Source organism: Eupeodes corollae, chromosome 1 (assembly GCF_945859685.1).
Source record: "Eupeodes corollae chromosome 1, idEupCoro1.1, whole genome shotgun sequence".
NCBI classification, from domain to species: Eukaryota; Metazoa; Arthropoda; class Insecta; order Diptera; family Syrphidae; genus Eupeodes; species Eupeodes corollae.
In genome coordinates, this window is record NC_079147.1 from 209,629,276 (window position 1) to 209,642,310 (window position 13,035).

The window sequence follows — 13,035 nt, forward strand, 5'->3', positions numbered from 1 at the left end:
CAGAGCTCCTTCGGTTCAGTAGGGTTATGTCCGAACGGGACCGAACTGATAGGGTGAAGCAGGGGATCCAGTTTTGGTGGTTTCAATCGGCATTTGATAGTGGTTAGTCGGGATGGGGTTGTAAGCCTTGGCCGGCTTACATACTTGTTTTATAGATTTAGGGTTAAGTTTTAAGTAGGATAGGCATGGTGGCACAAAAAAAAATACGAAAAAAAAAACGGAATAACAAAAATATACAAAACAAACGGAATAACAAAAAAATAAAAAAAAAGATGAAAAACAAAAAATGTTAGATAGTTAGATTTACTGCTGTGGTTGTTCTAGTTTTAAGTAGTTTATAGGTAGAATAGGTAGTTTAAGTTAGCTTTAAGTTTTATATTAAGAACCTAATTTTAAGTAGTTTTTAAATCAATATAAAAAAAGATATTGATATTATTTTTTTTTTAATTTCTAATGAATAACAAAATAAATTGAAGTTAAATAGATCCTAGGACCGAGAGGCATTAGTATTCATTGTTATAGTTTAACTTAGAGTGTCCGTATAAGACCAGTAAGTTAGTTTTAAGTTATGAATAATTAAGCTAGTTTTATATATTTTTGTCTAGCTTTAAGCTAGTTTTAAGAAATAATGATTAAAAGTGAAAAAGAAGTGCTTTGGACTGTCATGCCAGAGGTCTTGGGTTTAATTTCTGCCTAGTGAATAAGCTGGTGTTGAATTGACTTGCAGAAAAAAATCAAATAATAACTCAATCTATTTCTTAATGGAAATGTTCGTTGTACTTAAATTAAGGTTTTTTTCATGATTTTAAAGGTGTATTTTTAATATCAAATCTCTGTGTGAACGGAGCGGTAGCAACCCAAATACTATTTTAAGAAATAAATAAATATCTTTCTAAAAGATTGCATTCATTTACAAACCTTATAAAATGTTGGGTCCTTAAATTTAAAAATTAAAAAAAAGCTAAATAATCTTTCTTAAAATGTGGTCACCAAACCAAGTTTTAAAGCTAAAAATGATTTAGTTACTTTTTGTGGCAATCCCACGTGACAAGTTGTCCCGCATTGGAATTTGATTGACAGCTCTTTTCAGTAGGCTATTCACCTTAAGACATGACTTTCGTTTAAATAAATGACAGGTCATTAAAAAAAAGACCCTTACAAAAAGTAAAAGTGAAATAATGTTTCCAACGCGGTCGTCACGATGATATTTGTTCCTAATTGCTTAAGCTCCCGCAGTAGGATATTAGTTGAACTTTAAATATATGTTTGGTTTGTGAAAAAAAATCACTATCTTTAACTTTTTTAAATTATGTTTTTAACAGCATCTAATCATTTACCTGTGTTTTCAACAATTTCACACAAATTTAATTCTCTTTAACCTTAAGTGAAATAGAAAGCTTAGTAAATTAATCAAATATATAAAGTGTTTCCCCTAAGGGGCACACAAAATTAAAATTCTTCCCCGAAAACGACATCATTAGCTCCTCTATTAGGCACGTTGAGTCGGTATACAAATTCTTTACCTACCACTTTCAATTTTAACAAATAAAAAAACTTTTTTTCTTTTAATTAAATTTATTGCTGTACCTTTGCAATTATTTTTTGTTATTTTGCTTTAGATTATTTTTCTTCTATACATTTTTGGCAAAACAGTTAGTTATCTACCAATTTATGCAGATTTTTCGAAGCAACAAAAAAAAACTTAATAGAAAAACAATTAAATCTGCATAATGAACAACTTTCATTCACCTAAATTGACCGACAAAAGCTGACGGCGACGCACGACGACGATGACGGACAGACGATAGACACGCGGTCAATGGCAATAAAAATAACGTTTGACGACTGACGAGTGCCACTAATAACCTATTGCTGATCAATATATTTAAACTATGTTTGAAAACTTTGATTAATTACATATAGTTAGGTTTTGTATTTTGTTGTTGTGATTGATTTGTTTTACTTCTTGTTCATTTATTTGGTGTCAGTGTCACCATTATCACATTTGAGAGGGAAAGTATTTGTTTATATTTTTTTTTGTTTTTTGCGAACAACAATCTCATAATTAAATGAATGGAGAATAAATTCAACTTAAATGTTAAACGTTTCAAAAGATAAATTAAGGCAATAAAATGACTTTGTTTTATTCAAAATATTTATAAATCATTTTAAAGGCAATGAAACTGATTTATGTTATATAACATTTTTGAAATGTTTGTTTTGAAATTATTTTTACAAAAGAATGTTATTGTCAATTCATGGACTTAAAAAATATTGCATTAAGGATATTTTAAATTGTTGGTTTAAGATAAGTTTTGAGATAAAATTATCAATAAAAACCTCTTGTTATAATTTTTCGAGTTGGTTGTGATAATTTGTTTGATGTTCTTCTAAAACTAATCATCAAATGGCGCAGCTAATTAATTTTTACGTAAATATAATTGATGTAAAAATTGAAAGATATTTCGGAACTAACAGTCAAGCAATTCATTTGATTGTGAGACAAAATTAAAAAACAGGTTCGAACTTCAACTCTTTTGTTTTACTGAATTTCTTAGGAGTTTATTTTTTCTAGCTTGACAAATTAATTGCACGATGGAAGAATATGACAATTGACAGAAATTTAATGTTAATATACTCGTATACTCATGCGCAATCACGAACAAAGTGGACGTTAGCTGCAACACACCCTTAACAAATGGGATTATAATCTTCATAGGCGACAAAGGGATACAAACAAAAATTGCTTACCCCCAGTTTCAATTTATGATGGTGATTTATCCTATTTTCAATAAATATTAATAAAAAGTATATTGTTATTTTAAAATGTCGAGTTCGGAAAGTTATATTGAAGATATTAGTGATAAGGAAAACTTTATTTTAGTTGCCAATGTGAGAAGAGAAAAACGCATTCAATTCAGAACAAATCATTTCAATTATTGGGACGATACAGAATTCTTCGACAGATTTCGAATGTCGAAGAATTTAGTCCACATTGTTTTGGAGCATATCCGATCCCAAATTGAAAATGTAACAAAATGGTAAAAAACAAATAATAATATTGTGTAATTATAAAATTTAAAATGTTTAATTTGCAGGAACCATTCAATATCTGCCGAAACCAAGCTTTTATTAACCTTGCGCTTGTATGCCAGATCACTCCTCATAACTGCGGGAGACTTTTGTGGTGTTTCTAGATCATACGCTTCCAAATGTTCATACAATTTAATTAAACTACGTTCAATTGAACTGAAGTTCAGAGCACACTGTGGAATTAGAGGAGTTGAACTTCAAATTTAAACTTGAGTTCAGATTCACCTGATCATAAGTTTAAACTTCCACTGTGAAATTGGGCATTAGTCTTTTAAAGACTTTTCTTATAATACAGAAGACGCACTCTGTTCCTTCAAGACCGACTTCACTCAAATAAAGGAGCTTGTTAACCTAATAGGACAAACCATCAAACGTAAAACTATGATCACCAAGGATAAATTAATATTTTTAATATGAAACAACCTATACAGTAAATTTGTATTTAAAATAACTATTGCTTGATCCTCAAAACAATTACCTCAAAAACAATAACGGACCGATAAACCTCTAAAACATATTCTCGACATTTAAACGCAACTGATATTGGGCTTCTTTGAAAGTGCGGTTTTTAAATCCTAGAACTCTTAACAATCCACCTCTGGAGACAAATTGATAAGCAAATTTTCTAAATATATTTTACGGTGACATGGCAGATTGAATTTCGAATCAAGTCATTTACAGACACCGGAACCTTTGATTTAACCAAAAGCAGCATGGTATGTGAAAAGTTAAATATTCCATGTCATAAAGGTCCTATTTATAGGATATGTTTTCAATTCGGTAAATAAAAACAAACTTAACAGTTAAGAGTTTATAAAACGAGTTTTGATAATGACATAAGTTAGGTAGTGGAAAATCTCAAACAATGCAATTTTTATCATCTAATTAGGCATGACAAATATAGCTGAACTAAAAAAAAACAATCAAAATCTTTGTACATACATAAATCAACGCTAAAACATTTAATCAAAAATACTCCTCTCCTAATACCTCCAATAACCCACGTTCAGCAAAGTCACAGTGTGTTCAAACCAACTTTGTAAAGAAAATCACTAACATTTTGCAAATCATCAGTGTGATGCTAAAGTGCAATTTATACTCTCGAACCCATTATTTTAGATCTTCTTAGCCTTAGCCACCTATCACTTCATCGAATTTCCCACAGAGTCTATGTGTAAGCGTCTATGCCATCACAGAAAGATAGCATCGCACACAATAATCAACCATCTACCATGCAGAAGCGGCAGCAACAGCAGTAGTAGTTAGCTTCCTCTATTAAGCTTCAACTTCAAAAGCCAGATTACAAGATCAATGCCCGTGAGGAGCATCAAAACATGAAATTGACATCAATGCCACACAACATGCAAATCGCGGAGCTATAAACTCTTCCATCAGGAGCCAAAGAAGCACATCAGGCAAACAGATAGACAGACAGACCCATTGATGACTTCGTCTAGATAGAGCCAGCTTCAGCTATATAATGCCATAAAACTTCAGGGTCTTTTCTTTTCCGACAATCGATAAATACTCAAAGTACTTGCAGTGATCTTGTCCTTCCTAAGCTAAGAGCACATTTATCCACATCCACCGCATGCATAAAATGTTCAATGTTCAATCTGAAATTAATGGCAAAACAAGGTGTTGCCGAAGCAATTACCATGTTAGATGAGATCATCTTGGAGATTGTCTATGAATTCGTCGAATAAAAGCGTCGCTCGTCGTCGAGGTTCCCTTGGCGGTTGGTCGGGTTCGAGCAAATGGCTGAATATTTTACAGTGCAAGGAAATTTTTATGATCGGCCTACCTCCAGAGGAGATCACAGAGAGCTAGCAGAGAATATAGACATTTTTAATAAAGACATTTAATACATAAACGACGACGACCGACACGATGCAAAAAGAAAAAAGGACACTCCCTTTGAGAGCATTATAACTTGCGATGAATCTATGTCTGGGTGTCTAGACTTCGCGGGAATTAAGTCCATTTTTCATTTACTTCTAACTTAATGGTAGAGATTTAGTACTGCATAAGTATTGCAGGATATAAGGTCTTTAACAAACATAAAAACAAAAACTAAAACTTACCTCTGTTGGATGTTGAGTTGCATTCTTTGGGTTTATATCCTTTTTAGTAGTATTATTGTTATTATTATTGTGGTTCGTTGTTTTATTCGTTTTTGGTTTTTGTAACGTAAGTGTCTCCTTTTTAAGTTGCCCGATGTTACGTTCTTTGGTTTTTATTTCCTCCAGCTGTAAGTAATAAAATAATACGAGTATATTAAAAATAAATTGGTTTAGGTATTAAAAATGATTTTACTGTAGGCGCCGCGCCGCCGCTGCAACTGCCCGCCGCCACAAAAGTGGTTAAATTGGATTTTAAATTACAGATCATGGATTATTAAACTACAATTTGATTTCGTGAATCTTATTTATAAAATATTTATGTTTTTAACTATTTGTGTTTACATAAAAATTCTCCTGTCACAGGGTTAGTTGCCATACTCCTTCGAAATGGCTTAACCAATTTCAATGAAATTTTGCATATGGATTCGGTAGGTCTGAGTATAGGTTTTTATCTATTTTTTTTTATTCCTAAGTGCTATGCTTCAATTGCATCAACCTCTTACACGGTGCAACGATTTTACGATAGTATTCAGTAACGCTATGTTCAATGAAGTATTGATTGCTATTGAGGATCTTTGAGGATCGAAATGCATCTGATTTAATAGACCCTGAATTGAATCTCGAACTAGAACACTGAAGAAATGGTTGCGATTTTTGTTTCCAATATCCCACTATTGAATGAAGAACAAAGAACCATTTATGATCACATCATGCTCGCAGTTTCGGCAGGACGGTGGTTTCTTTTGGATGCACCAAGTGGAACAATTAAAACATTCTTTATGGCATTGCGGCAACTTTATTGGATGGAGGCAGGACAGGTCATTCAGTATTTGAACTGCCACTAAATATTCAAAATAACCCAGACGCAGTGTGTAATATTAAAAACAATCATTCATGGCCACAGTGGTAAAACAGTGTACAATTATTCATCTGGGTCAAATGTGCTATGGCATACAAACATTCACTTGAAGCGTTGAACAGGACATTGGAATATATAAAAAAAACCGATAGACTATTTCGCGGCAGTCTGTTACTCCTTTCAGGTGATTTCAGACAAACACTTCCCGTTATTCCACATTGAACGTACGCCTGAGACGCCTTCACTCAGATTTGAGAACGGACAACTATACGAAGCGTGCTTTCGAGTGGGCAAACAATCACGTTTGTTTGTATTGACAAAAGGTGGGATCACAAAAAAATTGTGTCTGTTGCATTAAGGGATTGGTATTGTTTTTTTTGGTAATATTGTCATAATAGCGATATGTATATATATAATTTTAAAGAATTAGTTTTAATAAATAAAAAAAAAATGTTTGGTGATTTAATATTTCAACATTCTGTCACCGTAGTGTCCCACTTATATATCACATCCTCACACACTTACAATAAGTTACAACACAATATTTTCTAGAAATTATTTATATGACAAAACAACGTGTGTCGGATCAGCTAGTATTTTTATAAAATGAAAAGGTCATATTTTATGTCGAGTTTTGGCTCTGAATTTACTAGTTTTTAGGTGAGTTTCATTCACACAATTTTCAATTCAATATTGTATTTGTCATTTACTCAATTGGTTTACAAACTTTCTCACTTACACTTGCTAGGGCCCATGAGTAATTATTTCCCTTGGAATTGTTTTGGTGTCTATTAGTCATGGGGCTCCAAAAAAAATAAATGTAAAAGTTTTAAATCAAAAAATCTCGGTGGCTTATTTTCTTCTTCAAAAATTGTGATTGTGAGTTTGAACAACTCCATTTTAAGTAGTATTTATTTATTGAAATGGAAATTTTAAAATTGAAACAAAACGCTAAGTTTATGATATACAATGTGTGTGTCGAAATGCAAACAAAAATGTTCGACACTTGTACACACTTATACTTAAAGTGTAAAAGTGTAGGCAACACATTACTCGTATATTTAAAAAATTTAACGAGTTTAATGGAAATATCTGGTTTTCTAATAGGGACGCTCGTAAACTTGTAATTGGGGGTTTTTTGTTTCCGCACAAGACCTGCCACAAAATCACCTGGGAATCTATTAATGGTCGAACCAAAAATCAAATCGATCACTTCATTATGCAGCAGAAAGGTAGAAACAATCTTGCGGAAAATGCGGAACATGCTGCAGGAAGAAAAGGGACGCAAGGGAGCTGTATAAAATCACTAAGGACATTGTCGGACAGCGCAGTAGCACTACCTCTAACCATCCCGTGTTAGATTTGAACGGCAACCTTTCAGTGATGATAGAAGATCAGCTACAAAATTGAAAGGAGCACTTTTGTGCGCTGCTAAATGATAACCACAATGCAGAATTGAATCCACAATTGTGTTAACACCAGTCCCTTAACAAGTGCAGAGATAAGTTATGGGATACATCTTCTAAAGAAAAACAAAGCAGCTGGACCTGGCGCAGCTTCCCGTATTTTTCTGAAACTCGTGCAGGCTGTCTGGGAGAGTGAAACTTACCGAAGGGACTGGAAGCATGGAGTTATTGTAAAGTTACTAAAAAAGGAAACCTCAAAATCTGTAATAACTGGCGCGGTATCACAGTTCTGTCCGTTTTTCCGAAGTGAATGGCAACTTTTATTTTCAAGAGGATTAAGTCCAGGATCGAGTCTACCCTCAATAGGCACCAAGCGGGGTTTCGCAGTGTCCGATCGTGCGTCTACTACATCAACACCTTGTGAATCATACTTGAACAATCATCTAAGTACCAATCACCGCTGTACCTAATGTTTGTAGATTTTGAAAAGGCTTTTGATCGGGTCAATCGTGAACGCATCTGGAATCCCTGAGAAAATTGTCGATGTTATTAAAGAATCGTACAACAACGCAAGGTGTTTTGTGTTGCACAATAGACTCCTTCGATGTGTGTCAAGGAGTGAGACAAGGAGATGTCTTGTCAACAATTCTGTGTTTGCTGGCGATTGACAATGTGATGACTGCCACGGTGGGTACAAATGAAGGGCACGGTATCCAATGAAGTCTGTTTCACAAGCTAAGCCACATAGATAATGCTAATGGCAAACAACACGGCAGGCTTAAATCAGATGTGTCATTCACTGCAATTAAATGGAGAAGTGGCTGTTAAGGATTAATACAAATAAGACCAAAATAATGACCACGAGCCAAAGCGCACAAGTTATTCTAAGACAGGAGACCATAGAGGACAGTAGAATAAACAAAACCCTTAGTGCATTTATAATCCTTTCTATTGTGTGGAATTCTAGCACAATATCGCTACGCACCAAGTTGAAACTCTTCGAATTCAACGTTAAATCAGTGCTGTTATATGCTTATGAAGCATGGAAATGCTCTGCCAAAAAATTGGACGTAGACATCACACAACGGAAATGTCGTTGGAAAGGCCATACACTGAGGAAACTGGACGACAATATAGCAAAACAATCCGTCCAATGGAATCCCCAGGGTAATAGACACGTTGGAAGACCAAAGACAACTTGAAGGTCATCAGTTTTGAAGGAGGCTCGGTATTTAATCGTCAATGCAGCCGGACAACATATATATACAATAGGGACCTTACAACTTTGAATCTAATTTGCGTACACATCCTTCTACATATCATAAAACTGTCATTGTCAATTAATGCACTAAACTCAACATTTTCGGAGATGGTGATCGCAACTTCAAGATCTTTAACTAAGTCGTAATTCTCAGGTAATAACAAGTAATGTTGGTTGAAGTGTCGAAAATATCGCTACAGTTCAGGCGTCCGAAGCAAATGATCAAAATCAGTCAATTATTCAATATTCTCAAGAATCGGGCTTCGCTAAGACCAGACGTAAGTATCTTCGTTTACACCCATACACGATCAAGCTTACTCAAGAATTAAAGCCATTGGGACACTTGAAGAGCAGAAAATTAAAGAAAATAATTTTGCAAGTTCTTAAGTCCTTATTAGAAAACTCGCTATTTTAAATGTGTGACCGCATTCTTTTTTGCATAACAAGATCAGCCATCAAGTACAAATTGACGATCACTATGATGTTGAGAATGCTTTGACAAGTTTAAAGAAACACCGATTTGATACCATATCAAGCTACTTGCACTAAAGCCAATTGTAATATGTGACAATTCATGTTATGTTACTTTTCGATATGTTTAAAAATCAATTGAAATTTTTCTTTCAAAAAACCAACATGTTAACATAGACTCCCACATGTCCCTAGACTAGCTGCCACTACATCAGCTACAAAAAAAGATCTCCTCAGTAAAATGTGTCTCAAATTTGTTCTTTAACTGCAGTATATGTATGTCACTTAGAAGTTAGAACCCGAAAGCAATATATAACTTTTTGAAATGTTTTGTTTTTTAAAATTGTTAAAGATTATAATATTCAACTTGATTATCAAACATCTTTGATGATCTCAATGACGAAAAACAAGTGAAGAAAAGCATCTCACACGCATTTAATATCTCCTCTTGATTTATGACCCATGTTTTTTGATTGATGCAGTCGGGTCGAAGTCGAACTTGAGTCTTTTAACTTCTTACACGATCTCATTCGTGTTGGTTAGCCTGCAGCCGTTGCAATACTATATCGGTATGCTGTGGTTTTTGGACAGAAACACAAATCAACTAATGGACTTTTATTAGTCATCCAAATGCCCACAGGGCATGAAGTCAAACCTCACGTGTGGATATGGTGAGAGGAGAAACCTATAGACCGCTCGGCGGTCCGGCCACTGACCCCTTTCGGTTTCATTTTTCTGTTTTCAATTTTATTTTATTTTTTGTTTTTGTCGAAATTTTGCCCCCAGAGATCTGAAAACTTTTTGGACTTTTTAGTTGTTGTTGTTGTTGTTGAGATTTTAATGACAATAACAAACACAAAATCACAACCAACAATATGATCGTAGGAGCCTCAGCCAGCATCTCGGTATCTCTTTGGCTCCTCTCGAGGAGTCAAGTTATTGGCGATCAATTTAATTTATATACGCAAGTCGACAATTAGGTTCACATACATGTTGAGTTGTGGTGATGGTGGTTTTTGTTATAGGCTTCGGGCTCTGAATATATTGTTTACCTATAAGAGCGGAAAGGGAATTTTGTTCGCAGCTACTCCTTCATTCAGTCAGTCCGCCTGGCAGCAAGAAAAAGACTTGCATATATCTGAATATAACCTGCATACTGCGTAGTCTGATTAAAGTGCGGGCACGATCCCAACCAACTTTGATTTTTATTTTTGTTTGATTATTGGTTAGGAAAAGGTAATTTCATTCATTAGGTTGTTATAGCTGTGGCCCATACACGTGTATGCGCTACGCAACGCAGGTATCAAGAATGCGAACATTTAGATTACTGGGGCTTGGCCGTTTTAGCTTCCCACGATGTTCATTGAGGAAAAAAGACTGCCCTAGGCAGGTTGTGGTTATAGTGCAGGACTACCACTTTCGAAAATTATGACCTGTTGTCATGCTCATGCGAGTACTTATGCTAATTTCGACAAAACTGACTCAGAGCTCCGTTTTCTAATTCTGAGGTATTTACTGGAGAATATATATATATATATTTTGTTATTAAGAACTTACCAATCGTGATATTTCAGTTTTGGCAGATTTAGATAACTGAGTCAATCGGATTTCATATGAATCTTTGAGCTCACGTAAATCTGCTACTTTACGTCGCTCAGCATCATTGCTCATCTGTAATTCGAATAGTTTAAAGAATAATAATTAGAATGATAAATTCTCTTTCAAGAGTTTCTACTGCCAGGGGTTAGATAGGTTGGACACATTTTTGATGTTATAAAAACGTTAGGCAAGCAGGTTTGTGTTAGGCGAATCAACTGGTATCACACGCATTAAAACGAAGGAGTTGGAACACATTTTAGAAGGGCATTTTTTTAATTAAAAATATTGGTAATGTCAAATGGATTCTTAAAGGATCATGCACATAGGTAGACAAATTTTGAATAAACACACTGGGAAGGTAATACATAAAAGTTTTGTTTAGAGCCATTGCAATATCCATCATTCAGAAAATGCTGATTTTGAATACCTATACCTATTTGACATAATTGAATTGTTGATATTTCAAAACGGCAAATCAACCTCTCAAATATTGTTCCTACCTAATAACAAAAACTTTTCCTTAAATTCATTTCAATGCTGTCAAATGGAACATAAGTTTTTTTCAGTACTAATAAACGATGATTAGGGAGAGTGTTAAAGAATGTAAAAACTATTAGAAACACAATGAATAAGGGATATTTTTTATCCATCGTTATGGAAATACAGAAAATTCAACGAAATTAAGAAAATATTTAGTTGCTTTTTAAATTTGAGACGAACATTTAATAAACTTCGTTTAAATGGGTCAATAATTTGGTAAAATGCGCAACATTTCTTTTAAAGCATATTTTAATTTTAGTATGTTTTAAAAACGCAGGAATATTAAAACTTGAGGTTTAATTTCATTCATATGTTTTTACAGTGATTAACAGAAACGGGAGAGATATAGAACTTTGACAAAAATCTTCAGGCGTTATAATTTAAACATGAATTTAAGCTGGTTTAGACGCAGTCTAATCTGGAAGTCAAATTACTTTTTCGAAAATTTGTAGCCGCCTATCGGCAATAACTCTGCGAATCCTGTCCTTTAAGTGGTCACTTATGACTTTGCATATTAACACTGAAAATAGTTAAGTGACGTTAAATTGCCCGTACTGTACTGTTACCAAACGTTTCCTTCAATTGTCACACGAGCTGTGTGACATATGGCGCAGCCCACCGTCTTTTTAAAACTAGACCTCCTATCACATCATAGTTGTTTAATTGAAAAACAAAAAATTAAGAAAAGACGGTTCTATAGCAGGTATTATTGGCTGTCCCGTTCTGGTCAGCATCGGTTTTAAGAAAGTATGGACAGTTTTATTAATTGACGTATCCCTTAAACCAAAATTGAGCTTTATTGCTGAACAAAATTCGCTTGAAATGTCAAACCAAACAGTTGACAGCTTTTCTCAGCTGGCCTCAAATTAAAATAGTGTTGTCAACTTAGAGTTCTTTATGTCTAAAAAAACATTTAGTTTAGAATTCCGTGAAAAAATAAAGATGCACAGTTTATGATCACATTTTGTATTCAAAATAACTTTCAAGGAAAACGAAACCATAGTATAGTTTACAATCATAACACAAATGTGACGTTTTTGAATTTAGTTTATAATTAGGATTGGCATCTTTTAAGCTTAATTTACATAAAAAATTGCATTGGTATCTCTGTCATGCAAAAGGTTTTGAGTTCAACACATGCTTCTGCCATCTTAAATTATTTTTCACGGGTACTGCCTCTTGGGAGGAATTGACAAATTCTCCAAGAGTAATTCTTGTCCTGAAAAGTGCTTTCACAAATTAGCCATTCGGATTCGGCTTAGAACTGTAAGCCTCCTTCATCCCTGAAAATATTACACACACACAGGAATAGCTAAGAGTTGTAGGTTACAAGGCCCTAGTTATCAACGGAATGATGCGCCACCTTATTTATTTATTTTGTATGTCTTTATAAACGCGAATTTTTAAATTGTGTGATTTATTTAAAACTAGTTAACGAATCTTCTTGTCCTTCAAATTGTTGACCAGTTGCACTAATGACACTTTTTTCAAGGTCATAGAAATTATGATTAATAAACTGTTTATGAAATATTCTGAGGAACGAAAACTTACTAATAATGATTCATTCTTTTCATATTTTAATTATTCCACAAACATAAAATTAAGACAATTTATCTGAGATTCAAATAAAAAATTAAATGCATTAAAGAGCATTTGGCAAATTCATATTTTAAAGAATTTTTC

The 13,035-nt window shown here is 33.8% G+C and overlaps 1 protein-coding gene across 4 annotated transcripts in view; it reads right to left on the bottom strand.

Annotated features, from left to right (window-relative positions):
• LOC129943060 (restin homolog) overlaps positions 1–13,035 on the bottom strand; it is a 240,161-nt gene that overhangs the window by 136,279 nt on the left and 90,847 nt on the right. For 3 of the 4 annotated variants that reach the window (XM_056052273.1, XM_056052274.1, XM_056052272.1), the window contains exons 4-5: positions 10,771–10,884; positions 5,178–5,342 (exon numbers count right to left, since the gene is read on the bottom strand). In XM_056052273.1, the coding sequence (XP_055908248.1) occupies positions 5,178–5,342; positions 10,771–10,884 (279 nt within the window). The remainder of the gene's footprint in view (positions 1–5,177; positions 5,343–10,770; positions 10,885–13,035) is intronic. The other variant, XM_056052275.1, reaches the window with a different exon arrangement.